This window comes from Chrysochloris asiatica, unplaced genomic scaffold (assembly GCF_000296735.1).
Source record: "Chrysochloris asiatica unplaced genomic scaffold, ChrAsi1.0 scaffold00216, whole genome shotgun sequence".
NCBI lineage: Eukaryota > Metazoa > Chordata > Mammalia > Afrosoricida > Chrysochloridae > Chrysochloris > Chrysochloris asiatica.
The window spans coordinates 1,108,313-1,125,658 of record NW_006408734.1 but is presented as its reverse complement, the minus strand read 5'-3'; the positions used below and the strand labels follow the sequence as shown (position 1 = coordinate 1,125,658).

Below are 17,346 nucleotides of genomic sequence, written 5' to 3'. Positions count from 1 at the left end.
CCAGAGAGGTTGGAACAGTTTGCAACCTCATCAGCAATGCAGGAGTGTCCCAGTCTCTCCACTTCCCCGCCAACATTATTGTCCTCTCTGCATAGTGGTTACGAGTCGGGCTGCCAACTTCAAGGTCAGCAGTTCAAAACTACCAGTGGTTCTGTGGGAGAAAGATGAGGCGCTATGCTCCCAAAATGATTTACAGCCTTGGAAACCCTGTGCAGGGTCACTATGAGTTGGAACCGACTCCACAGTACTTGCCAACAACTTTTTTGATCATTGCTGTTATTACTGGTGTGAGATGATATCTCATTGTTGTTTTGACTTGCATCTCTCTAATGGTTAGTGATCGTGAAAATTTCTTCATATGTTTGTTGGCTGTCTGGATCTCCTCCTTGGTGAAGTGTCTGTTCATGTCCTGTGCCCATTTTTAAATTGGGTTATTTGTCTTTTTCTTGTAGAGGTGTTGTAGTTTCCTATATATTTTAGAAATAAGTCCCTTGCCTGATGTACCATTGCAAAAGAATTTTTTCCATTCTGTGTGTTCCCTTTTTACTCTTCTGGTAAAATCTTTTGATGCACATAAGTTTTTAATTTTTAGTATGTCCCACTCATCTATTTTGTCTACCTGTGTTTGTGTAGTTGTCAAAATGTTTGGTCGTCTGTGTATGCCCTGAATTAGTGAGAGGGCCAGACTTTTGCTTCACCTTCTCTGACTCTCAGTTTTCCCATCCCTGAAACAGAATGTTCTCACAAAGTTTAAAATGAGAAGTTCCAGAGATCATGGAAATGCCAAACAAAATTCCTTAATTAAGTGCTATTATCCCCCCCGTGGTATTTTACAATGTGTAACGGCTCCTTTAAATATACTCATTCATTAGTCTACAAACATCTTCTGTATAAACATTGGGTAGGAGACACTGGACTGAGAAAAGTATAAAGCGCAAAGGAGACAGGCTCCTGCGCTCAAGGAGTTTCAAAGACAATGTAGTCCTAGCCCCCAGAATCTAGAACTCACATGAGATTCAGGGAGGAGCATTTTCGGAACTCTGAAAAGCAGGGTTTTTCTTTTCACACACAACACCTCTGCTGCTGATGCTCTCATTGCTCCCCTCCTCAAAAATTAGTAATAAATATAACATTGAGCAAAATGGAAAACAGATCTTCTGAAAAAATAAGTGTCCTAAGTTTTTCAACTGGAGTCCCAGTGTGGTGTTCTAGGATAAGTGCTAGACTGCAAGGTTGGTTTGAACTTCAAAGTCAGCAGTTCAAACTCAGCAGCTGCTCCTTGGAGACCCTATACAGAGTCGCTATGAGTCAGAACTGACTCCACAGCACTTAACAAGTTTTTCCATGAAATGAGATAATCAGATATAGATTTCTAGTTTTAAGAGAGAAATAGGAGCTGTTTTCTTTAGTGATATCTAGAATTTATAGATTTACTGTTTCTAACACCACGTTGAAACCAAGTCAGGCATCAGAAACTATTTAATTTTACTTCCTTTTACACTGTAGGAATTGTTACTAGAGATCTGAGTTGACAACAGACTTCTATAACTGAACGAACGATGCAAGCCACAAAATAACCAAGGTTTAAAAGAATGCCTTCATCACTCACTGGCTCACTCATTCTGCCATAAACAATACTTTCTGAATACCTGTGTGGTACAGTGAATTATGGTTCTTTTATCATAGTATTTGTAACTCCCACCAAATAATTGGGTTGTTGTTGTTAAGTGCCATCGAGATGGCTCCAACCCATAGCGACCCTGTACAGGGTTTCCGAGGCTGTAAATCTTTACGGGAGTAGAAAGCCTCATCTTTCTTCCACGGAGTGGCTGGTAGTTTCGAACTGCTGACCTTAAGGTTCACTGCCCAATTCGTAACCACTACGCTACCAGAGCTCCTTAATGATTGGGTGGGATATGCAAATAGGGTGTATGAGACTCTAATATGAAGATGGGCAAGTTTTGTCATCCCGCTAGGTTTAAAAGAAGCCATCTCAGAAGTAGAGATAGGCAATCCTAGGACCATTAAGAAAGAAGTGCCACGAGTCACGCATGTCCTTTGGACTTCATGATCTCTGTGCAGAGAAGCAGAGGTGGTGGCAGAGTCAGTGACATGAAGAGACAAGAGTGGCAGGCTTCCTGGCCCACAGAACAGGTAAAGCTGAGGACCTTCAGGCAGAAGGCTGGCTTGCAGAATAGGGTGCCCTTTGGACATTCATCAGCAGAGCTGAAGAAGCTTGTAACACTTGTCAAAGCAGGGCAGAGGCTAAGGGATCACATGCCTGAGAAGCCAAGGACCAGAGAGAGGGGTGTCTGAGGCATGGCTGAGAAGAGGTGCTCCTGGCTGGGGAATTGCTGTATCATGAGTTGTTTCTGATCCTGAATCACATCCTGTTGACTTCCCTAAATAAACTCTATAATCTTGAGTATTAGCTGTATGGCCATTGCAAGGGATTATCAAATTGAGCAGAGAAGTACAGAGAGGCATGGGAAGAATGTTGGTGTCAGGATAGGGTAAAGAAAGTTGGAGGGTGGGAACAGGTCTGTCCTCTGCCTCATAGGGATAGGCCTTGGGATCATGTAGAGCATGATTCTCCTTCTCCTTTGTAAAACTGGAGGAAGTCAGACATGGCCCCCACGCATTTTTTGCAACCCACTAATAAAGCATTGGAATCCTGGTGTGGCACTGTGGGTTAATGTGCTGGACTGCAAGGTCAGTTTGAACTGCAAGGTAGGTGGTTCAAGCTCATCAGCCACTCCTCAGAAACCTTATACAAAGTCATTATGAATTGTATAATTGACTCCACTGCCCATAAAACAATAACACCAATAAAGCACTAACTGCAAAGTCAGTTTGAAATACAGGGTTGGAAACCCTATACAGAGTTGCTATAAGTTGGAACCAACTACATGGCACTTAACAGAAACAACACATACCACTTGGAGTTCTGGTGTGGCACTGCAGGATAATGCAATGAACGCAAGGTCAGTGGTTTAAACCCACCAATCACTCCTGAAGGCCGCTATAAGTTGGAACTAACTCGATGGCACTTAGCAACAATAACAACAACATGTACCAGTTAATGTTTTAGATACTGGAATTTCACAGTAAACAAAAAATCTCTATGCTTACGGAATTTACTTTCCTTGAGTGAGAAAGACAGAAATGACTTGATTATAAGAATCAGACTAGTTGATTCTCCTATGAGGAGAAGAACACAGGGAAGGGCTGGGTGTGGGGTAAAGGTTGCTACTTTAGCCAGGCCAGGGAGGACTAATGAGAAAGGTGACCTCTGAACAGTGACCTGGAAATAAAAGTATCAATGTGGGTATCTGAGGGAGTGTGTACCAGGAAGGAAATGAGCAAGTGCAAAGGCCCTTAAAGGAGAGCATGCTTAGGATGTTGGAAGAATACCAAGGAGTTTGGTAGGGGCTAGAACAATTGGGAGGGGGGGGGGGAGCAGGCCAAACAGGGCACAAGAGGAGAAAGTAAGTTGTGGTGGTGGGTTTTGTTAGTTGCCACCAAGTAAATTTCTAATTCATGGCAACCTAATGTCTTCCAGAGTAGAACTACCCCCAGGAATTTCTGCAGTCTTTATGGAAACAGATCACCAGCTTGTTTCTTCTGCTGGAAAACAGTCAAGCAGAAATAGTTTGCAACATATAGGCACCTCGGGATACAGGTAGTAGGACATCATATATAATTTTTACTTTCAATGAGATGGACAGTCCATTGGAGGATTGAAGTAGAATCTGTCTTACATTTTAAAGGGATTACTCTGGCTTCTGCATGGAGATGGGCCTGGGGTGAGGTACAAGGAAGTACAGAGGCAGGGAAAACTTCTGCACCAAAACATTGGCAAGATATGGTAGTAGCTTAGACCAGGGTGTAACAGTGGCCGTGATGAGAAGAAACCATACTTTCAATATAGTTCCAAGGTACAGCAGACAGTACATGCTGATGGATTCAATGTGTTATAAGAAGAAATGAAAGAAGGCTATCAAGGATACCTGAACAAGTAGAAGGGTGTAGTCGCTATTTACTGCAACAGGATGAACAAGTTTGAGGAGATAATTAGTATTGTTTTGGATGTGTTACATTTTAGAAGCCTATTAGTCATCTAAGTGGGGTCAGGTAAGCTATCCAAGTCTGGAGTTCAGACAAAGTCTAGATTAAATATATAAATTTGGAAGTCATCAGTGGTAGATGAGACATTCTAAAGTATGGAGTATGCAAGAGAAGAGATCTGAGGAAAGAGCCTGGGCTTAGAGTCCAGGGAGATGAGACAGAATCAGAAAAGATAAAGTTTAGTCTGATAATGAAGTAGGAAAACAAAGTGTATGATATACCCGAAGTCAAGCAAGAAAAGTGCTTCAGGGAGGGAGGAGTGCTAAACCATGATTTGGATCTTGTTTTATTGATAAAACGAAGTCCTGGTGTGGCACTGTAGGATAAGTGCAGGACTGCAAGGTCAGTTTGAACTACAAACTCACCAGCCACTCCTTGGAAACCCAACACTATGAGTTGAAACAGGCACTTAACAACAGCAACAACAACTTACTGATAAAGGCTTCATAGTACTTAGAATGGAAAGTGATGTGTGCACCAGGACCCAGCACAGATTCAGTAAGAAATTACCAGGTTCATTTAAGTGCCATGGCTAGCAAATCCAAAGAAAATATAGAATACAGTCTATCTGCACTTCTTCGAAGACAGGATGCAGAAAACAGACTGACACAATGACAAGTAGATGGATGAGAAGCTACTTGACCGATGACACCCAAGGGCATGTGTACTGAATGAATGCCAAGTCTAAGGCAAATTTCTAATGACAGGGTCACTGGGCTCTGTCTTTTCCTACTCACCATATTAGTGGCATTTATCGGTGATAACTAAACTTGATTGTAATCAGAATGACTCAGGAGGTTGTTAAAACAGAGCCTCGACCCCAGCCCTACTGATTCAGAATTTCCCTAGGTGTTGTTGTTATTATAAGTGCCGTCGAGTCGGTTCCGACCCACAGCAACCCTGTATAGGGTTTCCAAGGAGCAGCTTGTGAGCTTGAACCGCAGACCCTGCAGTTTTAATGGCTCTGCAGTCTGGCGCATTAACCCACAGCGCCACACCAGGACTCCTTCCCCAGGTAGCACCGGTGATTCACAAGAAGAAACGGAGGGAGGAGGAAGATCAAAATATGCAGCTGAAACGAAGGTGACTGGAGGGGGAAGGAGCTGGATGGCAGTCTCAGCAGGTGGAGAGGTGGGCTGACCATTACCGAGCGAGCGTGGAATCTGGCACTGGACTCTGAAAAGCACCCAGACATCAAGTGGATGAGGTAAACCAGGCTTCATATCTGGGTCTGCAGTGAACTGGGGACCCTCAGTGAGCTGCAGCTCAGTGATCAGCACTGGGATCTCACAAGCAGCATGGACAGCATATGAGGAAAAAGCAACATAATCCAGCTTACCTTTCTCCAGCCCTGTCTTTGTTACTAGCTGTTGTTTTTAAGTGTCACTGAGTCAACTCCAACTCATAGCAACCCTGTATAAGGTTTCCATGGAGGGCAGGAGGGGTTGAATCGCCATCCTTATGGTTAGCAGTCCAGTGCTTATCCTGTACTACCATGTCAGGACTCCCATTTATCCTCTGTTGTTGGTATTTAGTGTCATAGTGACCCTGTGTAGGGTTTTCGAGGCTGAAAAGCTTTGTGGGGGCAGAAAGTCTCAACTTTCTCCTGCGGTGCAGCTGGTGGGCTTGAACTAATGACCCTGTGGTTCACAGTCCAGTGCTTATCTTACAAAGGCTTCCTTGAAAGTCAATGCCACTGCATCCCTAGCTGTGGAATTTTCTAATTCACACTATGGTTCATACTGCCAACCTCCCTCAACTGGATATGGTCACTTTCGAACATCATCCTATCAGAGGTTTTGCCCAAATTTTGTAAAAGTTAACACAAAAGGGCTTCTAAGAGGATCCTTTACAGTTACCAAAGCAATCAATTAACGTCTCATTCTTCTAAAGAGACCCCACAAACAAAACTTAAGTCTGTCATCCATGGAAACTGAAGAGCCTTGAACACTCCTAAAATTAAAGATGACTTGATAGAATGAATGTAAAACGAATGTTCTCCCATGTAAACTATCACATAATTCACAATAAAACGTTTAAGAAAAAAAAAAAAATAGAGATGACTTAAAAACTAACCATTCTGGGAACAAACAAGATGACAGATTGGGTGAAAGTGCAGTGAGGAGCTCCGTCAGCAACAACATAGAATACTAGACCAAGCAGGCTCAGAGCATGGTCCCAGAACTATGAACCACTTATAAAGGAATATTTAGAAAGTTGGAAGGCTTACAGATAATGGAGTTTGTGGCAGAAGCAAGAAATCCAGTGCTTTCTAATCCAAGGCATTCAGCTGCTCCCTGAGTGGCCATTTTGGACAAGACTGAACCAGGGAAGGATCAGAGCAGCCACGGATGGCTGACAGAACCATGGAGATAAAGGCGTGGACATTCTTTTATTCGTATCTGTTCGTTGGCCTCTTGCTGTCTGTGCACCTGTCTTCTGGTGACTAGAGGGGGTGCCTGAGTGAGTGAACACCCCACCCCCACCCTTGGAGGGTTCTATTACGCATGTGCACAGATCTCTTCAAAATTTAAAAGGACAGTTTCCTTTAAAAACCAAACAGAAGCGCAAAACAGCCACAGCTGGCCCTGAACTGTTTATCACTAGGAAAAAGGCCTGAATGGTGGTTGTGGAGCAGGGCAGGAAGATTAAAAAGGAAACAGGCTGGAAATTAAATCCTGAAAATTAAATAATGACCAGCAGTGGCATCTTGAAATTTTTCAGGAAGAAGAGTGAAAGGGAAGCCCATCTCCTGATACTACCTGAGGCAATCAGAAAGCATAAAAAATACCAAAACACATACCTATCTAAGTTTTAAGGCCACAGATAACCACTGACTATGCACCAAAATCAGAAACAGATGACCATATCAGCACATGTCCAGAAACAAGATAAAGTGACTGAGACAAATGAGCTAGAAGTAGACCTACAATCCATACTGGAAAGAGGGCAGGCTTTGGAAGTGCCTGAGATGGAATTCAGAAAAATGATTACAAAATGTATCAAAACACTTTACAATGGAGTTGAGAAAAATAAGGAAGATGTCAGGAAAGCACTACAGGAACAATCAAGTAAGATAGATAACATCACTGGAAACAATTCAAACCTACAGAAAAGAGGTCCAAATGATCAGTAATAGAATATCAGAAAGGGACAATACACTGAAAGGGTAAAGGAGTAGAATTAAAGAGATGGAAGCCAAAACTAGTGAGCTAGAAGATCAATCTCTCAATACCACTAAGATACAAGAACAAACAGAAAAAAGAATTTAAAAATCTTTAGAAGGTCCAAGATTCATGTTGGACAGCATGAAGAAGAATAACTTAAGAATTCTAGGCATTCCAGAACAGGAACAATCACACAAGTCCACAGAAGAGATAGTTGAAGAGCTTCTGGAAGAAATTTTCTCTAACGTCCTAAAAAGCATCCAAGAAGCTCAATGAATGCCAGGTACGATAGACCCTAAAAGAAAAACACCAAGACATATAATAATCAAGCTCTCCAAAATCAAAGATAAGGACAGAAGCCTGAAGGCAGCTAGGGAAAAGAGAAATATAACATACTAAGGCAAGCAAATCAGATTAAGCTTGGAGTTCTCAACAAAAACCATGCAGGCAAGAAGGCAATGAGTAGACATATACAAAACCCTGAAAGAAAAAAAAAACAAAACTGCCAACCAAGAATCCTCTACCCAGCAAAGCTGTCAATCAAATATGATAGTGCAATCAAAATATTCCAGGATAAATAGGAGCTAAAGGATTTTGCCAAAGCCAACCCTGTGATGAAAAACATCCTAAAAGGAGTTCTGTGGACAGAGAACCAACAAGAACAGACAACAACCAAAGACTGACATATGTGGCAGCATCTTCCAATTGACAAATGGAAGAGTCGAGAACAGAATAAAACTATAAGAACAAATTCAGAGGATCTGGGTAGTCAGTCTATGATCAAAACAATTACAAACGCAGAGGAACAGAGATCTAGGTGGTGGGAAGGTCAGATAAATTACAGGATAAAATAAACTGTCTTAAATGGAGGGAAAAGTTAAAGAAATATAAGGTAACCACAACGGTGGGGCTGGGGTGGGGAGTTTTGGGGGAAGTGGAGGGAGGCAATGGTAGAGCACAGAGTAAATGCAGACACATCATAGTTCGGATGTTGGGGAGGGGAATACAAGAAGGACGAGGAGGTGGAAGAACAAGGTAGATGGGGGAACACTGAGACAAGTTTGCATGGCCTAAGTGTGACAGAGGTAAATAGTGATGCATGCTTAACCTTGGAACAACAGGGCTCTGTGATACAGGGATCTAGGCATAGTGTGAAGAGGGGCAATAATACTAAGATGCTTGACTGTCTAGCCCGTCTTCAGCCTATAACTGATTCTAGGGGTTCTAGAACTTGCCCAGTGAAACATCCCTCTTGCGGAGCCTTTGCAGAGTATAGGACATTAGTTGGAATCCTGAGTCCCATCCAGAACCTTCTGAGATGGGACTTTCACACTAGAAAGGACAAGCAGACCAGCCTGGAACAGCTAGAGTGACAGAAGATGCATCTTCAAAGAAAGATCATCAGGAAAAACCCAAAGCAAAATGGCAGTATGATTGGCTACTGCAAGAATAAGCAAGGTATTCGCCGGAAAGCCATCAAGGCAAACAATCAAGTTCCTTCAGGACAAACCCCCCTCTAAGACTGAAACTCAAAGGGAGCACATGAGCAAGCATGTAAGCTTGCTGGTGAGCACGTTGGTCTACTGGTGAGTGGAAGAGGGGAAAAGGCAGCAATGAAGAAATGGTCTGAGTTCAACCACGGTCCATTGACTCCCATTGACCTGGAGATGAGAGCAAGAAGGAGAAGGGCTGCTGGTCCAATATGTGGCGAGACCTGTGGACACCTGAGCCCATGGACAAGGACATCGCCATAGAGGGCTAGAGCTGAGAGTAAAGCAGCCAACTGATATGAAGTGAGGGGAGAGGCACAAGAACACCCAAATTTGCAGACAGTACCATTTGACCATGAGTCCTGGTGTGGCACTGTGGATTAATATACCAGACTGCAAAGCCTTTTGAACTGCAAGGTCGGTAGTTCAAGCTCATCAGTGGCTCCTCAGAAACCCTATACAGGGTTGCTATGGGTCGGAACCGACTTGATGACACTTTACAACAACAACAATCCATTTGACCTAGCCTCGGTAATCAGAACTCAACTAGAGAAAGATTTAAAAAAAATTTTTTTTTTTGATAAAGGAAACAAGGGTAAATTGCTACAATTTGATGAACTTGACCTATACTCATGGAGATTTGTTATTGTTGTTGTGATGTGCCATCGAGTCGTTCTGATCCATAGCGACCCTGTATAGGGTGTCTGAGGAGCAGCTGGTAAGCTTGAACTGCCGACCTTGCAGTTTAAATGGCTTTGCAGTCTGGTGCATTAACCCACAGCACCACACCAGAACTCCACTCATGGAGGTAGTAACTCTAAATACCAACAAATAGGGAAGGAGTCTTCCTTCACATCAAGTATCAATGTTATCCCCTCTATACACAGAGTATAGAGGGAGGGACAATTTAGACATTTAGATAAAGGCACGAAGTGACTGGCTTACAAGGTTTCAAGAGGGAGTTTAATTTAAGAATGTGTGGAGGAAGAAGTCCCCACTGAATAGGTGTCATCTTGTCTAGATAGGTTTGGTTAAAAGAGATGGGGATAAGATTCTTATTATTCAATAGTGAGTAATTGTTATCAGGACTAACTGCGACTGTCATAACTGTAAAGGTAGAAGTTTTGTAACAAAAACAGGGGAGTAGTTAATCTTACAGTCCAGAAACAGAGGACCCTAGGACCATCAAGGGAGAAGAGCACAAGTGGAATGCAGGCCCTTATCCAGAGAAGCGGCGACAGGAGAGATAGAGGCAGAGATGGGGACATGGAGACGGGGAGCGGCTGAGGACTCCAGATTCATGGGAAGAGATGGACTAAGAGATGGTGGCCATGAGGCAGACTTTCAGAGCGTGCCCTTTGGTGGTATCAATTATTATATATGCCTGAGTGTTTTTTTTTTGTGTGTGTGTGTGTGTGTTTTTTTATTAAAGAGCTAAAGTGAATAGACAGAAATACTGTTACTTATGGTACATGGAGGGGAACGTGATCATTGATTGTGATGAAACAAATTGTATGATTTGTTGAATGTAAAACTGATGGTCTGCCCTGTAAACTTTCATCCAATCCACAATAAAAACTTAAAGAAAAAGAAAAAATAAATAAATAACCATTCTGCCTCTGCGGCATGCTATAGTCATGTACTGGGAGAGGGAAGGGAGTCCTGCATGCACTGGGCGGTACCTTTACTAGGCACCATGCTGAGGGCCTAAGTCACATGTTATCCAACTCATTTAATCTTCACAACAATCTGGTCAGTTCAATGTCCATGCCCCATTGCACACACAAGGCCAATGCTCTCAGAGAAATCAACTACCCAGAATCACATCAATGATAAATGAAGGAACCAACATATTATTAATTGAATTGCGTATGCTGAATTTGTGGACTTTATACTTGTGGGTGTAGTCCTGTTTGGAAATAGGGTTTTTTGATATAGCCAAATATGAGTTATAGAAAGACCAGAATAGACACAGACACACACATGGGTAAAAATTGCTGCATGAAGATCTTCCAAAAGGCAAGCAATGCCAAGGAACCATGGATGGTTTGGACAGCTGAGACTGTGATTTGGACTTTTAGCCTATGTTGTTGTTGTTGTTGTTAAGTGCCATCAAGTCGGTTCTGACCCATAGCGACCCTGTATAGTGTTTCTGAGGAGCAGCTGGTGAACTTGAACTACCAACCTTGCAATTTAAATGGCTTTGCAGTCTGGCGCATTAACCCACAGTGCCACACCACACGGTGAAAACTAAATTTCAGATCTTTAAAACTACCTGTTTATGCAATTTGTACTACAACAGCACTAGATAACTTGACACAGTATTCAACTCAAGTCTGTTCAGCCCCCAAAACCTGATGAAGTCATCTCCTCAAAACACTCTGGAGGCTCCCTCACATACCTTGGATGCATCCAGACTTCTGCAGAACGCTGCCTGCCTCTCTCACTGCGCTGCTTTCCTCTCTTTGTCCGTGTTCTCTCCCTTCCAGCCCTACTAGCTTTCTTGCTATACCTTGGAATCACAAAGTCCCTGCCTCAGGCTCACCACACTTGCTAATCCTTCTGCCTGGAATGTTCTATGGATTCCTCTTACTACATCCAGGTCTCTGTTCAAACGCCACCTCCTCAGTAGGTTCCAACTACTTTAAAAACATCCTTTCTCCCACCACTCTCTAGCTAACCCTTACCTTCATTTCATGTTTCTACTTGGCTGGTTAACGGCTAATTGTCAGATGCTCTCACTAGAATACAAACTCTATGAAGGCAGGGGTTCTGCATCATCCAATACTTAATGTCTGGGGCTCAGACCAGTGCCTGACATGTGGCCAGTATTCACCACACTGGTTGTTGAATCAATGAATAAATGAATGATTGAACATGTCCTCTCCCTTCTGCTGCCTCTACTTGAGTTCTCCTCACCAAGACAAGTAATTTCAACTTTTAAGAGAAACTTTCTATCTGCTGAGAGTGGCCCTGAACTGCTACTTCTTCCCTCTCAAAGACAGCATCGCCCTCTTTCTTTGGTATCTGTGTGATGCTGTCAGTTCTAGAAATTTGTGATTTTATCAGAGAAGAGACATTTGGGGCAACTGATGAAACAAAAATATAATTATATTTCTTAAAAGAGAAAGAAAGAAAGAAAAAAAAAGCCCTTCAAAACAACCAATTGTCTGTTTATTGCTCAAAGAAACAATTAGTTCATTTAATGCTTTCCAACATCTGTTCGAAGCAGATAGAAATGGATTCTTATGAAAAGAGGATTTACAAAAAGCTGTGTTATCTGGTAATGTAACCAGCCAGAGAGCTTCTAAAAGTGGAATTTCTGAAATTCCACCAATACAAATCTCTAAGCTTACCAAAAAATTGTGGAAGAAGATAATCATACCCAAAAGAAGACCAGTATTCAACATAAAAAGTTTCTGGAGCTAAGATTATTTCTGTTTGGGGACCTTAACTTGTCTCACTTAATGTGGTGTGGTGCTGTGAGTTAATGCTCTGAACTACAAAGTTAGTTTGAACCACAAGGTTGGTGGTTCAAGCTCACTAGTCACTCCTCAGAAACCCTATACAGGAATGCTATGGGTCAGAATGGACTTGATGGCAGTTAACAACATCAAAACAATATATAAATCATTTCCCTGTCTCATAATGTTATTCTGGTTGCTGAAAGGTGGCTCATTTTTCTGTAAAACAGGACACATTCTGTAAAAGAACTTTCTTTATATAAATAGAAGGTGGTTCATTTTCAAAGCTCAGGATTCACTTTGAATTTTGTTTCATAGGATCTATGTGAACACTGTTTTGTTGCTGGCATCTGAGGGGCTGTTGTTTCCTGGATCTTCTTAGTTTTTCTCTCTTTCTTAATACACGATACTTCAAAGGGACTCTTGGCTTCAGGCTTCGGCCAGGCTCAAGGGCATCATACCAGAGAGATAAGAGAATGGTCTTCTGAGGAAATTTAAACTAAACTCAGAGTTTACAATTTTTAATCAAACCATATACTTCCTCACTCTCACAAGGTGGGAGATAATAAAGCTTTGCTGAATAGACAAATACCAGGTAAGATAAACCTCTCTCTGTAAGCGATTTCATTTCCAAAGGAGGAAGAAAAAAGTAGTTCATATTCTTTTTTAGATGCCAATGCTTGACCTCGGTAGGAAAAGTTGTAGAGGAAAACTGAAGAGGTTACAGTTGAGACGAGAACTAGACACAGATGAGAGTAGACACAGAGTAGAGTTGTCTGTCATGAATGTGTTAGTCAGAGCACACGCAGCCCGAAAGATTGCATCACCACGGTAACTCAGGGCACACAACTCCACAATTCCAGATCTTTCCTTTAATTATGCTATATTTGATCATAAAATCTGAATATTCCTGATATTTATAGTCAGCAGCCAAGCAGACATACTCTCTCATTAACAGTGAGTTTAACTGAGGTCCAAATATAGTTCTTTGTATCACATGCTAATGGTTGGTCACATAATAATCACACTTAAAAAAAATCATTTTTATGGTTAAGATTATCCTTCAAAAGATATTTATAAAACAAAACAAAACAGGGAGTAAGTGGGATGAGGGATGTTACATGGAGGGGGCTATAATCATTGAGATGAAACAAAGCGTATAATTTGTTGAATGTAAAACTGATGATCTGCTCTGTAACTTTCACTCAATTCACAATAATCATAATAAAAACAAGGTACAAGGGAAAAAAAGCCACAAGTAGCTTAGTGATACTTTTAAGCATTATTTAAAATGCTGTGTCAGAGCAAAGGAATGTGTGCATCTCAGACTAACTGATAAAATTCCAATCCATGTTCTCCATGTGTATTATTAATGCTATAATTATTTTGATGTAGTCATCAATTTAGGCTGCATTCCTAAACAATCTTAGAGAATATAGCATTATCATCCAAGAACACTTCCTTTCATTATAGTCATGTTTCTGGATAGTCCGCAGTTATCAAAGAAGGAAATGAAACAACGTATGTGATGTGTAGCCTCTAACAACCAAAATGTGTGCATTTTTATTATATTCAGCTTACCTTTTCATTCCATGCCCACAGTCCAATTCCAAGAAATGCTATTCCCAGAAACTGAAATTAAAAAAAAAAATTAAAAGTAGCTTAAGTATAAGGGTAAATATCTTGTTTTTATAAATACAAATAAGAATGTTCTTTTGTCACTTAACTTGGCTGGGAAATAGCTTTTTCTAAATTCTGACCAGGAAAGGAAATATAGAATCTTCACCATAGTCTTTACCAGGAAAAGAAATATCATAATCTTCTTGTCTAAAATTATGAGGCATTAATAAGAGTTGCAGATACTTGGTGCTAAGAAATCATTCAGATTATGAATAATAATAATTAAGTAGACCCTGAAATAAAATGAAAGTCGTCAATAACGGTGTAGCTGTCTGTGTTGGGAGAGACAACATGGAGTGCCCCCAGAAATCTGAGTCTGCTCACTAGAAATGGATCACCAGGGCCAAGGATTTAGAAGAGCATAGAACCCTAAAGCTGGGAATTCTCTTCTCCCCATCATACCATTATAAACCTGTCACGTCAAAGAGGGCATGCAAAAGTCCCAGGTATCCCTCAACAAGTTCATTATCACTTCTTCAAATGTAGATGCCAATGCTTGACCTTGGTAGGAAAAGTCCAATGCAATCCAGACAAGATTCCTAGAGTCTTCTACTTTTTAGAAACCGTTCTGAAGGCTTCCACAACTCTTCCTGATTTTAACTCCATTCCAGCACCTCATGCATAACATGAAGTACACAGGCAACATGCAGGATTGAGTTAAAGACGAATACAAAGAAGCACTCCATCTCCATATGTCTAGCAATCACCAAGCATCATAATTGCTCCGTTCCATCATATAGCCTCTGCGTATTGGGACAGGTAAGGAGGGAAATCAGTCAGTAGCCAGGGGAACTTCCATTTTAACTAGTTCTCCATGTATATTTCAGTTGCTCTAAGATACAAATTTCCCCTTACATTTTCATATCTCAGAAATTGGAATGTGTCTCAAAATCCACAGTAGCGCATAGTTTAATTGGGTGGCTTTCCTCCCCCTTGATTGTGCCTAAAACAAGAGACTGCCTTATAATTGAGGTGTCACAGACTTGATGACACATTGTACAAAGCTGTCCACCCACTAAGAGCTCAATGATCAAGACTGAGCGTAACTGGCCATGAGGAAAGATACATTTTATTCCTTCTTTTTATTATCAGTAGCAATTCTGCATCTCCTTTCCAAACAATGAAGTGAAAGGAGATTGGGCAGGCTGACAAGCAGTTTCAGCCCGATGTCAGAAGTTGTTGTTGTTAAGTGCTGTCGAGTCGGTTCCAACCCATAGCGATCCTGTATAGGGTTTCCGAGGAGCAGCTGATGAGTTTGAACTGCCAATCTTGCAGTTCAAACTGGGTTTGCAGTCTGGTGCATTAACCCACAGCGCTACACTAGGACTCCTATGTTAGCAGTGCACATTGTTTATTTAGCTGACATCTTGATTAAGTTAAATGTCAGGAAGGCTGTCTGTCCACTAAGAGAGGTGCCCAGATAAAACATGAGTGGGCATGATTACTCTTTATAATTTTAGGGAAATCTGACAACCATCTACTTGGGGAGGTGTTCACCATTTGTAGCAGGAGTTAGTTACTGATACTTGTAGACAGTGGTTAATAAATCCAAACAGGACTGGAAAAAGAGCAGGACTGAGAGAAAAGAAGCAAATGAAAAAAGAAAACAACCAACAAAACAGAAAGAAAAAGATATTGGTGCTTTGAAAGTACAACTTTCCAGATGATTGTCCCAAAGTTTGAAAAATATGTGGCTTTCTGCTTCTGTAAAAATTATAGTTTTGGAAATCATAGACCAGGTTGCGAAGAGTCCGAAGAGACTTGATGGCAGTGGGTTTTGTTTTATTTTTATTAACAATAGGGTAAGAACTCACAAATACACATGATCCAATCAGACCTGGAACGTATGGGAGCACACAGTTAAACTTTCAACTTCACACACATGACACCAAACCTAGCCCATGACAGGCCTTTCTAATTCTTGAGCTTTTCACAAACATTGGGTATATCCCCTTTTGGTGGTTAATCGAATGTATCAACTTGGCTAGGTTATACTGTCCAGTTTCTCAAGCAAACTAGTCTAAATGTTGCTGTGACGCTGTTTAGAAGACGGGATTAACATTTACCACCCAGTCGAACTGAAGGCTTGAAGAGCAAAAATGAGGTTTCCAGCAGAGGGTAAAATTCTGCCTCAAGACTGTAATATAGATAATCCTGCCTAATTTTCCAGCCTGCCAGACTGTCTTAAGTATGTCAGCCTGCCCTACAATATTAACTACTGCCTGAAGGAGGGAGGGAGGAAGATACACATAGGTGTGTGTGTGTGCGTGTGTGTGTAAAACAAAAAACAATTACTGTCAACTTGATTCTGACCTATGTCGACCCCATGTGCTGCAGAGTAGATCCATAGGTTTTTAAGGCTTTGACCTTTTGGAAGGAGATTGCTCTTCCAAGGTTCCTCAGGGTGAGTTCCAACCACCAACCTTTCAGTTAGTAATTTAGTGCTTACCCATTTGTGGCACCCAGGGACTCTACATGTACACACGTACATATATGAAGAGGGCTTCAAAAAGTTCTTGGGAAATAGAATTAAAAGGTCATAGAACTTTCCCAGGAACTTTTTAAAGCCTCCTCGTATATACTTCCATTGGTTCTATTTCTCTGAGGAATCCTAGCTAATGCATACCAGATCCAGTATTTGACCACAGTGACACTACAAACAATGGGTAGATTGTCGTGACAGGGGGCACTGTGATTAACTGTCTCTTGCTGCTGAAGAGGGTGGGCATGTCACTGCTGAAAATCCCTTCCTAATCATGAACAAAGATAGACTAGGAAGAAAGAGTGACGAACTACTTCCAAATCTTTAGTCACTGAAAACCTTATGAATAGCAGAGAAACACTGTCAGATACAGGGCCGGAAAACGAGCCCTTCAGGTTGAAAGGCACTCATAATGTGACTGGGGAAGAGATGCCTCCTCAAAGTAGAGGTAACCATGATGATGTGAATGGAGTTAAGCTCGTGGGAGAAAAGACCACAGAACCTTCATCTGCTGATGGGGCACAAATCAAAATGAAGAGAAACAGCTATAAACATCCATTGAAAATCGGAACATGGAATGTATAAAGTATGAATCTGGGAAAACTGGAAGATGTAAAAAATGAAGTGGAATGCATAAACATCAATATCTTAGGCATTAGTGAGCTGAAATGGACTGGTATTGGCCATTTTGAATCTGACAACCACATGGTTTACTATACCGGGAATGACAAACTGAAAAGGAATGGTGTTGCATTCATCGTCAAAAAGAACATATTCAGATCAGTCATGAGGTACAATGCTGTAAGTGATAGGATAAGATCAATGCGCCTACAGGGAAGCCCAGTTAATACCACTATTATTCAAATATATGCACCAACCACTAAAGCCAGTGAGGATGAAATAGAAGAATTCTACCAACTTCTTCAATCTGAAAT

The 17,346-nt window shown here is 41.4% G+C and overlaps 1 protein-coding gene across 1 annotated transcript in view; it reads right to left on the bottom strand.

Moving 5' to 3' along the window:
* The window catches only part of TSPAN5 (tetraspanin 5), a 255,111-nt gene that overhangs the window by 34,059 nt on the left and 203,706 nt on the right, over nucleotides 1-17,346 (bottom strand). Inside the window, exon 2 of the mRNA XM_006872950.1 lies at nucleotides 13,831-13,881. Coding sequence (XP_006873012.1) covers nucleotides 13,831-13,881 — 51 coding nt within the window. The remainder of the gene's footprint in view (nucleotides 1-13,830; nucleotides 13,882-17,346) is intronic.